Source organism: Ochotona curzoniae, unplaced genomic scaffold (genome assembly GCF_017591425.1).
Source record: "Ochotona curzoniae isolate NIBS_2020 unplaced genomic scaffold, NIBS_Ocur_1.0 contig_2855, whole genome shotgun sequence".
NCBI lineage: Eukaryota > Metazoa > Chordata > Mammalia > Lagomorpha > Ochotonidae > Ochotona > Ochotona curzoniae.
In genome coordinates this window covers 1,881,660-1,898,137 of record NW_024465615.1, presented here as the reverse complement: position 1 = coordinate 1,898,137, position 16,478 = coordinate 1,881,660, and the positions used below count along the sequence as shown (strand labels likewise).

General features: G+C 49.2%; 2 protein-coding genes across 2 annotated transcripts in view; one reads left to right on the top strand and one right to left on the bottom strand.

Annotated features, from left to right (window-relative positions):
• Positions 1-711: 711 nt before the first annotated feature.
• Positions 712-15,717, bottom strand: LURAP1 (leucine rich adaptor protein 1). Its single transcript, XM_040977783.1, has 2 exons — positions 15,469-15,717; positions 712-1,387 (listed from the first exon to the last, which is right to left on the bottom strand). Exons 1-2 carry the CDS (start codon positions 15,664-15,666, stop codon positions 863-865), a joined length of 723 nt encoding a protein of 240 aa, XP_040833717.1. The 5' UTR covers positions 15,667-15,717; the 3' UTR covers positions 712-862.
• The window catches only part of POMGNT1 (protein O-linked mannose N-acetylglucosaminyltransferase 1 (beta 1,2-)), a 30,311-nt gene continuing 14,649 nt past the window's right edge, over positions 817-16,478 (top strand). Inside the window, exon 1 of the mRNA XM_040977780.1 lies at positions 817-1,381. The gene's annotated coding sequence lies outside the window, so the exon portion shown is untranslated. The remainder of the gene's footprint in view (positions 1,382-16,478) is intronic.

Below are 16,478 nucleotides of genomic sequence, written 5' to 3'. Positions count from 1 at the left end.
GCCCAAGTACCTGGGTTGTTGTCACCCACATGGGAAACCCGAGGAAACTCCTGGCTTCAGATTGGTTCCGCTCAGGTCACTGTGGCCATTTGGGAGTGAACCAGTTGATATAAAATCTTTCTGTAAAACTGCCTTTCAAATTAAAATAAAAAAGAGAAAGCAAAAAACTTCTGCAAAGCAGCAAAAACCTCTGTGAGACACTTTCCTGCCTGTTCTCCCTCACAAGAAGTGATAGTGTGAACAGCAAATGGCATAGTCTCCCTTGGCATCTGGACCTCAAACCCTGCTACCCTGACCTCATGCCTCCCAGGACTAGAACAGAGGAAGGGTTAAAATTTGGCCTGGTGGGAAATGATGTCATTCAACAAGTAGGAAAGAGTGAGGTCATCATCCCAAAGGCCTCTGGGAGGGACAATCCATGGAGGGTTGAACCTGAAAGTCCCTGTTCCTCCTCAATCATGCCAGTCCACCTGCTTGGCCAGGAGGTGAGGATGCGGGTGGGGGTCAAGGCTTTCAGACTCTCGGCGCAGTAGTTCCCAGTGATCCCCTGTGTCAGGGAGGGGCTCCTAAATTCCTGAATCCCTGCCCAGCAGGGGCAGAGAGGGATTAAACAGCCTCCCAAGTCCTCTAACAGGAACCCTAGGCCAAGTCGCCAGTGTCAACATCTCTATGGAAGCAGTTCTGGGGACCCAGTAATTAAGAGATTAAAAAAAGTCAGAGGCTCCCTAGGGACAAGGGTGATAGGGAGGCCGGTCTCCATGGTGATTTCCATGCACCTGCTGCCTAGTCCCAGGCTGAGGGAGATCAGGGCCAAGAGGGAAAAAGAGCAACAGGACTAGACTACGGGTAAGAGGAGGGGCAATTACAAGAAAGTCACATCATCCTGGCACTGTCCCCAGTACCAGTGGGTCTCAAAGCCCAGCTCGGCGGCACTCCCCTCCTCAGGTGACTCAGGTGGTCCGCTGTGGAGCCCTTCCCCTGGGGGCTTCCACAGGGCGCCCAAGCTCCCCAGCCTGGTGGTTGTCAGGTCCACCTCCGTCCTGGCCCTCTCTCCACCGGGCAGGACCTTTGCCCAGTCCAGCTCAGGATGGGGAGCGCCAGGGGGACCCTGTTCATCCAGCTCACTGGGGGCCACTGTGTCCAGGAAGCTGCCAATAGAGACGCTGTCCAGTCGGTCAGCAGAGCTGGCATCCGGCAGGCTGTCCCAGCTGCCTCGCCTGGAGCGGCCTGGGCTCCCACCAGTCAGGCTGTACTGGCTGCTGGTGAGGCTGCTGCAATGGCTGGTCAAGGTACCCCGCTCTTCCAGCAGCCAGCGCACTGCCTCGATGCCCTCATTCAAGGTCACCAGCTGCTGCAGGATCTTCACATCAATGGCTCGCAGGCAAGCCTGGGGGGAAGTGAGAGAAGCAGTTAGTTCCAGGTGTGAGGCTACAGGGTTTGCCACCTTATCCAAAGGCCTTAAACTGTGCTTCACTTTTAGAATTGTGGTGATAGAATGGTCTGAGGTGTGAGTTTCAGAGAACCAGACTACTGCTTAAAAATTTCAGCTCTCAGGGCCCAGCATGATGGCCTAGTGGCTAAATCCTTGCCTTACATCCACCGGTATCCCATGAGTACCAGTTTGTGTCCAGTTGCTCCATTCCCATCCAGATCCCTGCTTGTAGTCTGGGAAAGCAGTAGATGGTCCAAAACCATTTGGGTAGTGAACCAACACATGTAGAACTTAATCTGATACACATGCATTGACTCTCAAAAAAAAGTTGAAAAGGTTTATTTAGCTTTACCAATTATTAGCTATATGACCTGCTTATTTTAAATTTTAAAAAATATTTATTTTATTTTTATTGGAAAAGATTTATTTTATTTTATTTTATTTTTTATTTACAGAGACAGACAGCCATCTGCTGGTTCTTCCCAAAGATCTTCCATCTGCTGGTTCACTTCCCAAGTGACCACAACAGCCAGAGCTGAACCAGTCTGAAACCAGGAATCAGGAGCTTTTTCTGGGTCTTCCATGTGGCTGCAGGGTCCCAAAGCTTTGGACCAGTCTCAACTGCTCCTCTTGTGATCCAGCTCCCTGCTAATGCTCCTAGAAAAGAAACAAAATATGGCCCAGGTACTTTAGATCCTACCACCATATGGGAGCCCTCAATGGAGTTCCAGGCTCCTGGTGTCAGCCTGGCCCAGTCTCAGTTGTTGAGAGGTCTTTTGGGGAGTAAAATGATAGATGGAAGATCTCTCTCTTGCAGCTTCTCACGTTTTCTTTTTCCCCTCTTGTAACTCTGCCTTTCAAATAAATACACATATATGTGTGTGTTTATTATTATTATTATTAAAAAAAGATGCTGGTGCCATGGTTTAACAGGCTAATCATCCTTCTTCAAGTGCTGAAATCCCATATAGGTACCAGTTTGTGTCCCAACTGCTCCACTTCCCATCCAGCTCCCTGCTTATGGCCTGGAAAAGTAGTAGAGGATGGCCCAAGTCCTTGGGAATCTGCACCCACGTTAGAGACCTGGAAGAAGCTCCTGGCTTCAGACAGACTCAGCTTTGGCTTTGCTGCCACATGGGGAGTAAACCATTACATGGAAGATCTTTCTGTTTCTTCTTCTCTCTATAAATCCTCCTTTCAAATAAAAATAAATTTCTAAATACAAAACTCTAAAAGCCTAGTCCTATTGAGCTCTGAATTTCATATTCAGTGTATTACCTACTGAACCAAGCCAGATTTACCAATAATATTCACAGACAGCTGTAGGCTAGTCTGACCAAAGAGTTAATGGGGAGGAAGCAAGGGATGAGGGAGCTGGAAAACGGAGAAAATGCACCTGCTAGCCTGGGGCTCTCCAGGCTATTAGTAGCAGGTGCTGGAGGAGGGGAGGTTTGGCCAGAGCTCAGTAGTCAGAATCCTACTGGCTGCCATTCAGGACCTAACTCCACCACACCCCTGGCTCCCAGTCCACACTGGATGCACAGGGGAATCTCCAGGGTCCCCAGCAGCTCAAGGACAAAACCCTGAACCCATCCCACTTGGCTCAGGAGCTCAGGTGCTCAGTTCTGCGGAGCTGGCTCTCTCCACGGGAGTGCAGGGGAGCTTGGCAGTTGGCATCCTCAGGGCTCCACCCATAGCCTACTCCCTTGTGGGCCCAAGCCCCTGCCACAACATGGCTTTTTGCATTTAGCTGAAGTGTGGCTTTTAATCAAAGTCATAGACATACGCCAAGAGGGAAATAGTTCTACAAGGTTGACTGTGACCAGTAACAGTTCCTCCCCCTCTCGCCTATATCCCAAATCCCAGAAGTCAACTAGCCATTTTTTAATTGTTCATTTTGGTTTCTACCTCCTAATCTCCAAATGCCATACTTAAATTGCTACTTGATTTCTAGAGCTCGCATTGTCTTTTATCCCCCTTCTTACTCTGTTTCCATATGGAAATCCTTCCCATCACCTCATCTCCTCTTCCCAACAATATAATCATTCTGTGTTTCCTTACTGGGATATTCCCAGGTAAGCCTATGTCCTTTACCACAGTGATTTTTTTAACATCTGCCCACATTTTCATACTCTCCATAGAACAATTATTTATTTTGGTTACTTTGTGACGTAGTTCTGAAAACACCACTTGCCAACTCTGCCCCCACTGTCTGAATTTCCCGCTTGGGGCTTTCAAACACAGCAGGTGCGTTCTGGTGAGGCATGTTCTTAGCTGCTCATCTGCTCCCAGTGTGCTGCTGCTGCCCGGTGTCTTCCAGGGACCTCCCGTCACTTCTGTCCTGGAGGCTCCCTATGCCCATTTGCTGGGCTGCATCCCTGGTTTCTTAGACCCCATATCCTTCTTCATTCTCTCCTTCATTTAGGTGAGTGGTGCTCTCCCTCCAAGAGCAATCTGAGAAAGTCTACACAGGTGGTAAGTCCGCAGAGGTTCTGCATGTTTTAAAATATCAGCCTCTCCCCACAGGGTTGACAGTGTGGCTAGTTGTACAAAATAGTCTTCCTCAGCATTTAAGGCATTGTTACATTCTCTCTCTCTCTCTTTTTTTAAACATTTTTTTCTAATTTTCAGCATGTAGTGCTATTCTGATCGCTGATCTTTTCTAAGATTTTTTTATTTTAAGATTTATTATTTACTTTTATTGAAAAGTCATATACACACAGAGAAGAAGAGACAGAGAGAAAGATCTTCCGTCCAGTGATTCACTCTCCAAGAAGCCACAACCAGCCGGAGCTGTGCTGATCTGAAGCCAGGAGCCAGGAGCCTCTTCTGGGTCTCCCACACAGATGCAGTGTCTCAAGGTCTTGGGCCATCCTTGACTGCTTTCCCAGGCCACAAGCAGGGAGCTGGAGGGGAAGTGGGACCAGCAGTATTAGATCTGGTGCCCATAAGGTGAGAACTTTAGCCACTAGCCTACCATGTCAGGCCTGATCTATCTCTCTCTCTCTCTTTTTTTTTATTTTATTTTATTTATTTTTTTTATTATTATTTTTTTATTGGAAAGGCAGATATACAGAGAGGAGAGACAGAGAGGAAGATCTTCCATCCAATGATTCACTCCCCAAGTGAGCGCAATGGCCGATGCTATGCCGGTCCCCTCTCTCTCTTTTTTTAAGATTTGTTTTTGTTGGGCCCGGCGCGATGGTGTAGTGGTTAAGGTCCTCACCTTGAAGGCCTGGGATTCCATATGGGCGCCGGTTTTAATCCCAGTGGCCCCACTTCCCATCCAGCTCCCTGCTTGTAGCCTGGGAAAGCAGTCGAGGATGGCCCAAAGCTTTGGGACCCTGCACCCGCTTTGGAGGCCTGGAAGAGGCTCCTGGCTTTGGATTGGCTCAGCTCCAGCCGTTGTGGCCGCTTGGAGAGTGAATCATTGGACGGAAGATCTTCCTCTCTGTATATCTGCCTTTCCTATAAAAATAAATTCTTAAAAAAAAAAAAAAGATTTGTTTTTATTTGAAAGGCAAATTCACAGAGAGAGAAGAGAGAAGGAAGAGGTAGATTTTCCATATGCTAGTTTACTCCTCAAATGGCCACAATGGCTAGAGCTGAGCTGATCAGTAGCCAGGAGCTAGAAGTTCTTCCAGATTTCCTACACCGGTGCAGGGGCCCAAGGTCTATCCTCTGCCACTTTCCCAGTCCATTAGCAAGGAGCTGGATCAGAAGGGTGGAGTAGCTGGGACGTAAACTGGTACCCATATGTGATATTGGTGCACAGGTGACGGCTTCGTTCAATATGCCCTGGCACTGACCCATTGCTAAACCTTATATGTGGCCAATTTTCTACTCCTACTTAGGCTCATCTCTCTGTGGTCAATGTTCTAAACTGTCATAGAAAATGCCATTGTGTAATGTATCTTCATTTATTGTGTTACCCAATTGATGGGCCCTTTCCATCTTGAAACTGACATCCTTCATTTCCAGGAGATTTTTCTCTCTCTTAAGGAATTTATCTCAGGGTTCCAGCAAATACATACTAATTACCACAACACAGTTCTCATGTTAATGTGATATTAATGCAAACAGAACAGATTCAATGTAGTTCAGAGATATAATTTTAAGAATGTAAGAATACATCCTCCTCTCCCTCTGGGAGATGCTCTTTAGTTATTATTATTTTTTTTAAGATTTATTTATTTTTGGGGGGGGGACTGGCGTAGTGGCCTAGCACCTAAAGTCCTCACCTTGAACGTGCCGAGATCCCATACAGGCACCAGTTCTAATCCCAGCAACTTCACTTCCCATCCAGCTCCCTGCTTGTGGCCTGGGAAAGCAGTCAAGATCGGCCCAAGGCCTTGAGATCCTACTCCCATGTGGGAGACCCAGAGGAAGTTTCTGACTCCTGGCTTCAGATTGGCGCAGCACTGGCCGTTGCAGTCACTTGGGGAGTGAATCATTGGACAGAAGATCTTCTTCTCTGTCTGACTGCAATAAAAATAAATAAATCTAAAAAAAAAAATCAATTATATCCCTTTACATTAAAATCAGAAAACGGACAAAAATTGCAATCATTGCAAAGTCCTCAGTCGTTTTCCCAGGCCACAAGCAGAGAGCTGGATGGGAAGTACAGCTGCAGGGATTAGAACCGGTGCCCATATGGGATCCTGGTGCATTCAAGGCGAGGACTTTAGCTGCTAGGCCACCACCCTGGGCCCTGAACTTTTTCAATATTATCAACTTTTTGAAAATTTTTAACAGATTTTTATTTCCAAGTATTGTTTCAGTTACCTAAGTTTTCTTTCCTTTTTTTTTAAGATTTATTTTATTTTTATTGGAAAGTCAGATATACAGAGAAGAGGAGAGAAAGAAGATCTTCCATCCATTGATCTGCTAATCCGAAGCCAGGAGCCAGGAGCTCCTTCCAGCTCTCCGCATGGGTGCAGGGTGTCAAGGCTTTGGGCGTCCTTGGCTGCTTCCCTAGGCCACAAGCAGGGAGCTGGATGGCATGCTGCATTGCTCCATATGGAATCCTAGCATGTGCAAGGTGAGAACTTCAGCCTCCAGGCTACCACGCCGGGCCCTTTTTTTTCTTTTTTTCAATAGTCTCCTGTTTTTGTTCATTGCTGCTATATTGTCTTTTATCTCTTTAAGGGTATGATTAATGAATTTGTGTTTATTTCCTATATTATCTCCATTTTATTTAAGTGGCTTTTTTTCCCTATTCAAATTTACACAGTTATCAGGTCAGATATTGTATGATCTTTAACTGCCACTTGCATTTCAGACTGGGTCAATAAAATGATTGAAAACTGGTTGATGGCCAATGTGACACATCAGTTAAACTGCATTTGTGATGCTAGCATTATGTATCAGAGCTGGTTCACGTCCCTGCTGCCCCATGCTTCAAATCCAGTTCCCTTTTAATGCATCCTGGCCCTGCCAGCCACATGGGACACCAGGATGGAACTCCGGCTCTTGGCTTTGTCCTGTTGCAGTCGTTTGCAGAACGAGCTGCAGACAGAAGACCTCTCACTTTTCCACTCTGCCTTTCTTGTAAACACATCTTTAAAAATACTGAAAATTGTGTGTGCATGTAGGAGGCTTGCCCAGTTCTGAGGCTCACTTCAGGGCTGTTTCGGTAAGGTCTGAAGTATCTTTTTTTCCCCCTTTTGGATTCATAGTCCCCAAATTATACCCATTGAGAGAGCCTAATTTAAGCAAGACTGACAATATTCTGGAAGCCAAGTAGACAAAGGTTGAGAGGGAAATTTAGTAAGATTCAGCACATTTCAATTTAATTCTTTTGCCCTCAACTGTGCTTGATATTTTCCAGTTTGGAGACCTTCTGTTTATTTTAGGCCTACACACACACACACACACACACACACAGGTTCCCAAAGGGTCATGGAAATTGAGCATAATTTTTTTCCTTTTTAATTTCATTCATTTGAAAGCCAGATAAAGAGAGATGCAAACAGAGCGCTCCCATTGGTTGGCTCACTCCCCACAGGCCCACAATAGCTATGGCTGTGCCAAGTCAAAGCCAGCAGCCAGCAACTCAATCCTAGGTCTCCCAGGGAGGTGGCAGGCACCCAACTACCTGAGATATCACTGCTGCCTCCAAGAGTTCCCATTAGCAGGAAACTGGTGTCAGAAGCAAACATAGGACTTGAACCCACGCTTGCCAATTAGGGATGTGGATATTACAAGCAGTGTCTTCACTGCTACACCAAATGTTCCCCCAAACCCAGTTTATTGATTGACTTGAAAAGCAGAGTGTAGACAGAGAAAGAGAGTTCTTCCAGCCACTGGTTCATTCTTCAGATTGCTGTAGCTGCTGGGGCTGAGTCAGGCCAAAGTAGGAACCTGGAACTCCATCTGGATTCCACATGGGTGGCAGGGACCCGAGTACTTTATCTGTCACCTGCTGCCTTACAGGTGCAGGAAGCAAAGCAAGTGGCAGCTCAACCTACTCTGTCAAAAAGCAACATTATTGTCTAACTCTATTTTCCCATAAACTTTTTTTTTTTTAAAATATTTTGTGAAAATCTGGGAGGTTTGTGACTCTTAAAGATTTATTTTTATTATTTTTTATTGGAAAGGCAGATTTACAGAGAGGAGAGACAGAGAGGAAGATCTTCCGTCCAATGGTTCACTCCCCAAGTGACCACAACGGCCAGTGCTATGCCGATCCGAAGCCAGGAGCCTCTTCCGGGTCTCCCACGCGGGTGCAGGGTCCCAAAGCTTTGGGTCGTCCTCGACTGCTTTCCCAGGCCACAGGCAGGGAGCTGGAAGGGAGGCGGGGCTGCCGGGATTAGAACCGGCGCCCATATGGGATCCCGGGCGTGCAAGGCGAGGACCTTAACCACTTGCGCCACCGCGCCGGGCCCTCCCATAAACTTTTAAAATTCCTTCATATATGTATAATACACTTGATAGATAATTATGGAGTTAGCCAAGAAAAACTGCTTTATTCACATCTGCAATGATAGTAAGACCAAGTATTTGTAAATGTACACACTGAAAAAAATTAGTATTAGAATTAAACAAACTGGATTTGAATTCCAGTTTTGTCATTAAAGAACCACATGAACTTGAAATTTTTATAAAGATACAAAGAATTGGGCCCTGCATGTGAAGTGGTGTGCGGGAGAGCCAGGTTGGGCTAAACAACCATACCTACTGGTGCATGCACGAGCTGGCAGATGTTGGACTGGGGAGAAGACATGTCAAGCTAGACTGCAAAACCACCTGCAAAGTACAAGATCTGGGGCTGAGAATTCCCCTAATAGGGGAACTGTGGGCATCCCTCTGATGGGCTGCAGCTTCCAATGCTAAGCCTGAGAACCAGGGCTGGGGATTTCCCTGGCTGGACAGGTGACAGCACCTGCGAGCCTAGGTGTGGCCTGGATAGTGAAGTCAACTGGGCTGAACTAGGCTGCAACACCCATTGGTGTATACAAAAGCCAGAGGGGATAACAGACCAGACCAGTCTGTGTAAGAACCAGGGCTGGGGACAGGCCTGGTAGGGGTTTGGGGTGATCGCTCTGATTGTGTACATGAGGGCTGAGTGTATAGTGGGCAGGGTTGGGCTGGGCTGCAGCATCCATTGGTTTGCAAAAGAGATGGAGCTAGAGACAGAACTTAAACAACTACAACCACCAGTGTGTGTGTAGACCAATGTGGGTGATGTCTGAGTCGGATCCTGTACTAGCTCACACACCCAGGAGTCAGGTCTGGGGTTACTTCAGACGAGGTTTCTTTGGGGACCCTCCCAAATTAACTGCTGGACTCAGAACTCCAACAAGCAGGACAATCTCAAGACCTGTGGTCTGAACATGGTGTGCATGAGTCAGAACTGGGCCTCTTCAGTTGCTGAAGATGGCGCAGTGGACAGCAAGCCCAGATGCTCATGGGGGACATGACAACCACTTCATTGAGACCTGGAGATGATGTCTGGTACTATGGAGGGCAGAACAAATTGGACAGCTCTCCCAGTCTAGTGTTGACAGCAAGCATCTGGGCGAATGGAGTCTCTAAGGGGGACTAGGTCAGCCAGTGGACCTTGGAAGGCTTTCCTTATCCTTGGAGCAACAAAATCAACAGCATTTGAGCAAGTACCACTTGAGCAGTATTCTTGGAGCATGCTCCACATTGAGTACCCTGAGATGATACCAGGTGGCTGTCCCCTATCCCCAGGTTAGGATGCTAGGTGCAGCTTTTCCCCTTCTCTCTTCCTTTTTCCCAACTACAAGAAGAAGAAAAGGAAAACAATGGTCTCATCCACTTTCCCCTATTCCTTAACTCTTTCCACCCTAATTGGGAGTAGGCATGGGCATGCATCCTTCTCAACTATGTAAACATCATCAAAAATAAAGTTTAAAAATTGGGCCCGACCTGTATTACTAGTGGCTAAATCCTCACCTTGCATTCACCAGGATCCCATATGAGTTTGTGTTCTGAGGTCTGTAAGTAATGGTGCTTCCAACTCTTATGATCTCTGAGTGTTTTTTTTTTTAAGTATGTTTATTTACTTCTATATACCTGAAAGGCAGAGCAACAGAGAGTGAGCAAGTGAGAGAGAAAGAAAGAGACAGAGAGCTTTCATGCACTGGTCTACTCCCCAAATGCTGGCAAGGCAGGAGCCAGGAGCTCCATGTGGGTTGCAGGTGCCCAAGTTCTTGAGCCAGTGTCTGTTGCTTTCCAAGATGCATTGGCAGGAAGCTGGCTTGGAAGCAGAGTGGTGGGGCCTCCAACAGGCACGCCAATGAAGGATGCTGGCTTCTCAAGCAGCTTATCCCACTGTGCCTTTAAATGAAAAGGGGTTGTTGTTGAGTTGTTCCTGCTGCTGGCTTACTATTCAACTTTTTTCAGGTTTTAGTTAGTGACTTTTCCTTTTGCTTTTCGGACCCCCAAATTTTGTTCTTGTTATTGCCTCTTTTATTGTCACAATGGCTTTATACCTCCTTCTACTGGTTTTTCAGTAGAGTTTTTGAAGGGAATGAAAGCAAGTACATCCCTTCCCTCTGATATTTTTAATGGGAATTCTCCCTGTCCTTGGAAGTCTACCCCTCCCTTCCTGAGGACAGAATTAATCTGCTCAGTCATGGAACAAATATTTACTCAGTGTTTCTTTTTTTTTTTTAAAGATTTATTTATTTTTATTGGAAAGGCAGATACACAGAGAGGAGGAGAGACAGAGAAGAAGATCCTCCATCTGATGATTTACTCCCCAAATGGCCGCAATGACCGGCACTGAGCCGATCCAAAGCCAGGAGCCAAGAGCCTCCTCCAGATCTCCCACACGGGTGCAGGGTCCCAAAACCTTGGACCATCCTCAGCTGCTTTCCCAGACCACAAGCAGGGAGCTGGATGGGAAGTGGGGCCACCAGGATTAAAACCACGCCTACCTGGGATTCCAGCGCATTCAAGGCAAGGACCTTAACCACTACACTATCGCGCTGAGCCCTACTCAGTGTTTCTTATAGATGTGGCACTGTGTTAGTACTGTTTCTTATTTTCAGAAGACTCACAGTCTAGTGAATAAAATATTGAGGACAGGCATTTGGCTAAGCCATCATTTGTGGTTAAGTCATCATTTGCTGCTTTCCCAGGCTCAGTTTCGGATGCTGGATTGGAAGCAGAGGAGCCAGGACTCAAATTGGCACCCATATGGGATACCAGTGTCTTAAGCAGTGGCTTCACCCACTCTGCCACAATGTTGGTCTCCTAACTTTATTTTTCAAGTAAAAAGCAAACAGAGGGCCCGGCGCGGTGGCACAAGTGGTTAAAGGTCCTCGCCTTGCACGCCCGGGATCCCATATGGGCGCCGGTTCTAATCCCGGCAGCCCCGCTTCCCTTCCAGCTCCCTGCCTGTGGCCTGGGAAAGCAGTCGAGGACGGCCCAAAGCTTTGGGACCCTGCACCCGCGTGGGAGACCCAGAAGAGGCTCCTGGCTTCGGATCGGCATAGTATCGGCCCGTTGCGCTCACTTGGGGAGTGAATCATCGGACGGAAGATCTTCCTCTCTGTCTCTCCTCTCTGTATATCCGCCTTTCCAATAAAAAAATAATAAAAATAAATCTTTAAAAAAAAAAAAAAAAGCAAACAGAGAGAGCTCCCATCTACTAGTTTATTTTCCAAACACCTTCAATGGCCAGGCTGGGCTAGGCTAAAGCTGGGAGCCTAGAACCCAGTCTAGGTGTCCCATGTGGGTCACAGAGATCAACTTGAGCCATCACCTGCTGCCTCCCAGGGTACACATTAGCAAGAAGCTGGGATCCCAAATGGAGCTGGGATCCAAACTCCAGCACTCCAATGTGGGATGCAGGCAGCCCAAATGGCACCTTAACCACTATAGGCCTCCACGATCTGATCTTATTCACTAGACTACGGGCCTTCTGAAGATAAGTAGTGGTGCAAACAAAGTGCCACACCTGTAAAAACACTGATTATTAAATATTTGCCATATTTTAATCATGACTGAGTAGATTAATTCCATCCAACGGAAGGGAGGGAAAGACTTCCTAGAGGAGATGCCATTGGGGTCAGGCCTTGAAAACTGAGCAGTTGGTAAGAATTCCTGTTGAAGGTGGTAGAATGAACACATGGGCCCTGCCACCCAAGTGGGAGACACCTCCACTGAGATCCAAGTGCCTGGCTTTGGCTTGGTCCAGCCCCAGCTCTTGGGGCCACCTGGGAAGTGAACCAGCAGATGGAAGACCCTCTCTCTCTCATTCTCTAACTCTGCTTTTCAAATAACAAATAAATAAAAAAAAATTTTTAAGAAAAATTAAAACAAAGGTAAGGCAATGAAGTGAGTCCTTAAAATTCAGCGAGGCAAAGGTTGGGAGAACAGAGCTACTGTGCAGAGCCTGGTCTAGAGCACAGTCAGGGGAGGTGAGCAAAGGCTTCCTTGGCTAAGACACCTGAGCAGAGCCTGGAGGGTTAGATGGGACTTGAAGCCACACACAAAGGGTAGAGGGAAACACACCAGCCAGAGGGGGAAGCACCTGATCCCCGCCGACTGGAAATGGCCTTTCCATGCATACTCCCTCTAGGGTCTCCCATCAGTCCTTACCATCCTGCACTAGCCCTGGAGTCCTGTGTGCAGACCCTACCCACCACGCTCACCTCTGAGTCTCTTGGCCTGTGCTATTCTTGGCTCTCTGGTGGCCCAGGATGTGTGTTGGGGGGTGGGGAGGCTGAGTCACAGGAGGGAGCCTGAGAAGCAGATTCCGTAACCCGTGGCAGTGTGGCATTCCCTGCATGGACTTGCAATGCTCCTCGGAACGGAAGGAAGTGGTTTTTCTGGCCAGAAAAAGCAGCACTCAACTTCACACTCCCGCTTTGGAGTCACAGTAGCGGTAAGATGGCTCAATAGAGTCACCGCCGCCCTGGAAGCTCCCAGACCTTTTCTCTTCCCATGGAGATTCAGTCTCCAGACTGTTGCCCTTGACAATGCCTACAGGCTCTCTCTGCCCACATTGGTATCCAGCCGTGGGACTCCATCATGGCCCAATCCTGGAGAAGAACCAGCCCTGGCTGGGAGAGGTATGTGCTAGTCTCCTCCCACCAGGAGGGCTCTTAGGGGTCACCTGTTCCTCAGGGCAAAGTGAAATGCAGGGAGGGTTGGGGCTTGCTCAGGCTCACACCAGGATTGAAAGCACAGTCCAGACTTGAACCCAGACTTTCCTGCTCCCTGCAGGAAGCTGTCTCTCATACTTGGCTCTATGGGGGCATGTTGTCCTAGCAACAGTTCTAGGGGTGGGAGAACTGAAGCCAAGGAGAGGAGGCTGCCATCGTTGTCTCCCATTCCCATGTGTCCCAGAGTCTGACTCATTCACTCCAACACTGCATAGAAGAGCCGCCTTAGAGGCAGGACTGACCTTGGCCTTAGGGCAGGATTGTCCTCCCTGCACGGAGAGCTGCACAGAGGGGGACATCTACAGAGCAATTCTTAGGGCGCTGGCACCTGTCTGGCTTCCAGCAGTCTCAAGAAAACCACTGCCCCACTCGGTATCCTTCCTGGGAACCTCCGAGGGGGCGGGGCCGAGTTGAACAAGGCACTGAGGACATCCCAGGCTGAACGACGGCAGAAGGAATGGGGGCCCAGGGACGGTCTCCTTGAAATCTCCCTATCCATACCCTCTGCAGGAAGGCAGCCTCCTGCCCCAGGCCAGCTGGGTGGAGAATACAGAGAAAACCAGAAGTGACCTGGGTCCCTGGAGCTGATAAACAGGTAGTCTCCACTAAGGCAGGAAAGAGAGCCAAAAGGACTGGGTGTGGCTCCTCCGGACTCCAAGTGAGTTCAGGCTAGCCCCTGAACCAGCACCTGCAAGCCTATCTCATCTGGGAGGTGGGAGAAACGATCACCACTTTTCTCATTCCAGTGACACAAAATGTATTTTACAGTGTTTAGTGCTGAACAGGTCCCAGGTGCAAAGATACATGTGCTGGTCAGAAGGCTTAGGCTCACAGTAGTTAATCATGTTATACTGCTATAGTTCTAATCATCTGTGATTAATATTGAATATATAGGGGGTAACATGGCTATTTTCCCATTCAAATGAATACATATGAGCCTTGTCTATTTTCCTACTAACTGAGGTATTTTTGCTTAAAAAAAAATTAGAAAAACTTGGGGGGTCTTCACTTTTTGCATGACCTTGGGCCGTTTACCTCTCTGTGCCAGTTTCTTTACAGCATTGCTTCCCGACCAGGGCTGTGGGGAAGAGTTAGAGGATTTAAGAGAACACAAAGTCCAGTGCTGCGCATGATGCCTGCATATACACAGTTAATTTTTCAAAACAGGCCACTCCAGGTTGTCTCTTTCTAAGCTTTAAGCTTTTGGGTTTCTGTTTTTTGTTTTGCCATGAGGCACTACTGCCTCCCTGTTAAGCTCCCCAGTTGGGTGCAGCTCAGGGTCTGGCACTCGCCTCCAACCTTCAAGGCCAGGTGCACAATTGGCATCCAAGTATTGCCCCAGGGGAGCCTTCCCGAAAAGCTCCACCCATCAAGCTCTCTCCTCTGGGGGCTGGGAACCTCTCCCACCTCCTCCATCTGCTTCCCCCTCACAGCTGGGCACACAGTGGGGCTCTGGAAGACTTCTGTGCTGATCTCACTGTCAGCTCCTGGTCCAGGGCCAAGGAACAGTCACCAGCTCTTCAGCTCTCCAGACCTGGCTGCAAAGCGATGGCAGGTGTAAATCACTCCTCTGGGGAGCCGCCCAGGGCCCTGGGGAACCTGAAGGAGGGGCCCACCTACCCTTTTGGCTCTGATTCTAGACCAGCAGCACCAGGGCAGGGGGAGGGGACTTCCCAAGAATGCCCCCAGAGATTCAAACATGCTGTACACCGGGGAGGTTAGCAGGCAGCAGGCTAAGTCCCAGGTAAGGGGACCCAACTGGATACCGCTGCTATTCTGTCTCTGCTAAGTTTTGGAACTTTCAAATACCCTAACTTTGAGACGGAGGGTTAAGGAGAGGCAGTCCAGGGCTCCCCTTTACCCCAGTCTCCTTTGTGTTAAATCCTGGCATGAACACCCTTCCTCACAGGAATCATGACCCCACCCTCACTCCTGCACTCCCCCACTCCCAATCCCCACTCAGTCTGCAGGAGCAAAAAGACTTGGCCACCTTGCAGCTGGGCTGGGGAAAATAAGTGGACCCCTGTGGGGAGAACGGTGATTTGTGTCGGGATAGGTTCTGGTGACTTCCCAGGTTACCCCTACCCGCCCCCCGCCCCCAGTACTCCCCTCCACCATTTTTCGGCAGGAGAATCTTCCCAGAGCCCGTGTCTCCCAGCCCGAATCCTCAGAACCCACAATAGCTCACTCACCCTGGAGGGTGGCAATTAAACGGACGCCACTCCACCTCCACACCAGGCTCTACGCAGGGGCCCGCGAGGGACTCTGAGGAGTTAGGTGAGGACTCTAACTCCCTCTTCTCCGGCCAAACTCCGGAGGGGCGTGAGTCGGTCCGTTTCGGGCCCCCTGCCCGGAGCCTCAATCCCTCCCCCCGCCCCACCGCCCCACACTCACCAGCTCCATCTTCAGCGCCGTGATCTTGCCCCCCAGGCCGTGGCTCGCTCCAGGTGCCGCCGGGAGCAGCAGGGCACCCGAGGTTCCCAGCTCCCATTCGCCTCGCAGCCCTCGGAGCAGCCCTTCAGGGGTCTTCCTGCCCACCTTGCCCTCCACGTCTTGCAGGTCCGGAGTCTGGGACTCCACCGCCCCCTCCATGCGGGCCCAAGCCTAAGCGCGGCTGGGTGACCGGACGCCGGGGTCCTGGCTGGTGGGGGTCGGGTGGGGTCCTGGTGTCTCCCCAGCTAACGCGGAGCAGAACCGGTTGGTCCCCGCCCGGCCCGGCGCGGGGGTGGGAGGAGGGCGCCGTAACTCTCCGAAAAGCCGCGCAGAGCTGTGTGTGGCTGCGCGCACAGCCCTTGGCCCTGAATGGTGTGGGGCTGGGCCATCCTATAAGGAGACTGGGGAAGCTCAGCACCTCCTCCCCACCCTGGCACCGACTCCAGCTAGGCACAAAGGCAGGCACCTAACAGATGTTTGCCGAATAAAAACGAAGCCTTAGAGATGTGGGAGTTGACAGAGCTGACGCAGACTGAGAGCTGAGAACTGCTGAGGGTCTGGAAGGTTTCCATTCCCTGGGGCTAGAATTCAAACGCCTGGAGAAGATTGCCAGTGAGGAGCAACCAATATGGAGGTCCCCTTTGGAAGGGGCAGGGAGGGGCCTCTTGGGGCTGTGATGCACCTGCCAAATCTCAACAGTACAGCTCCTGATCCTGTAAATTTGGAGGGCTTGACAATGGCTCACACTTGGAAACACAAGGCTGTCGGCAAATGTTGCTGAGGCGTTTTGGCTTCATTCCACAGTTAAGAAGGGGTCATGCAAAGGCCCGGTTTGGTTTTGGCTTTTAATCCAAGCGGTTCCAGCCCATGATTGCTGTGAACAGGAACCCTTGCCCTTTCCTTCCACATCTCTAGTCTGCAGTGTTTTTTGTGTATATGTGGGCACATCTTGAACAACAAACAGATTAATA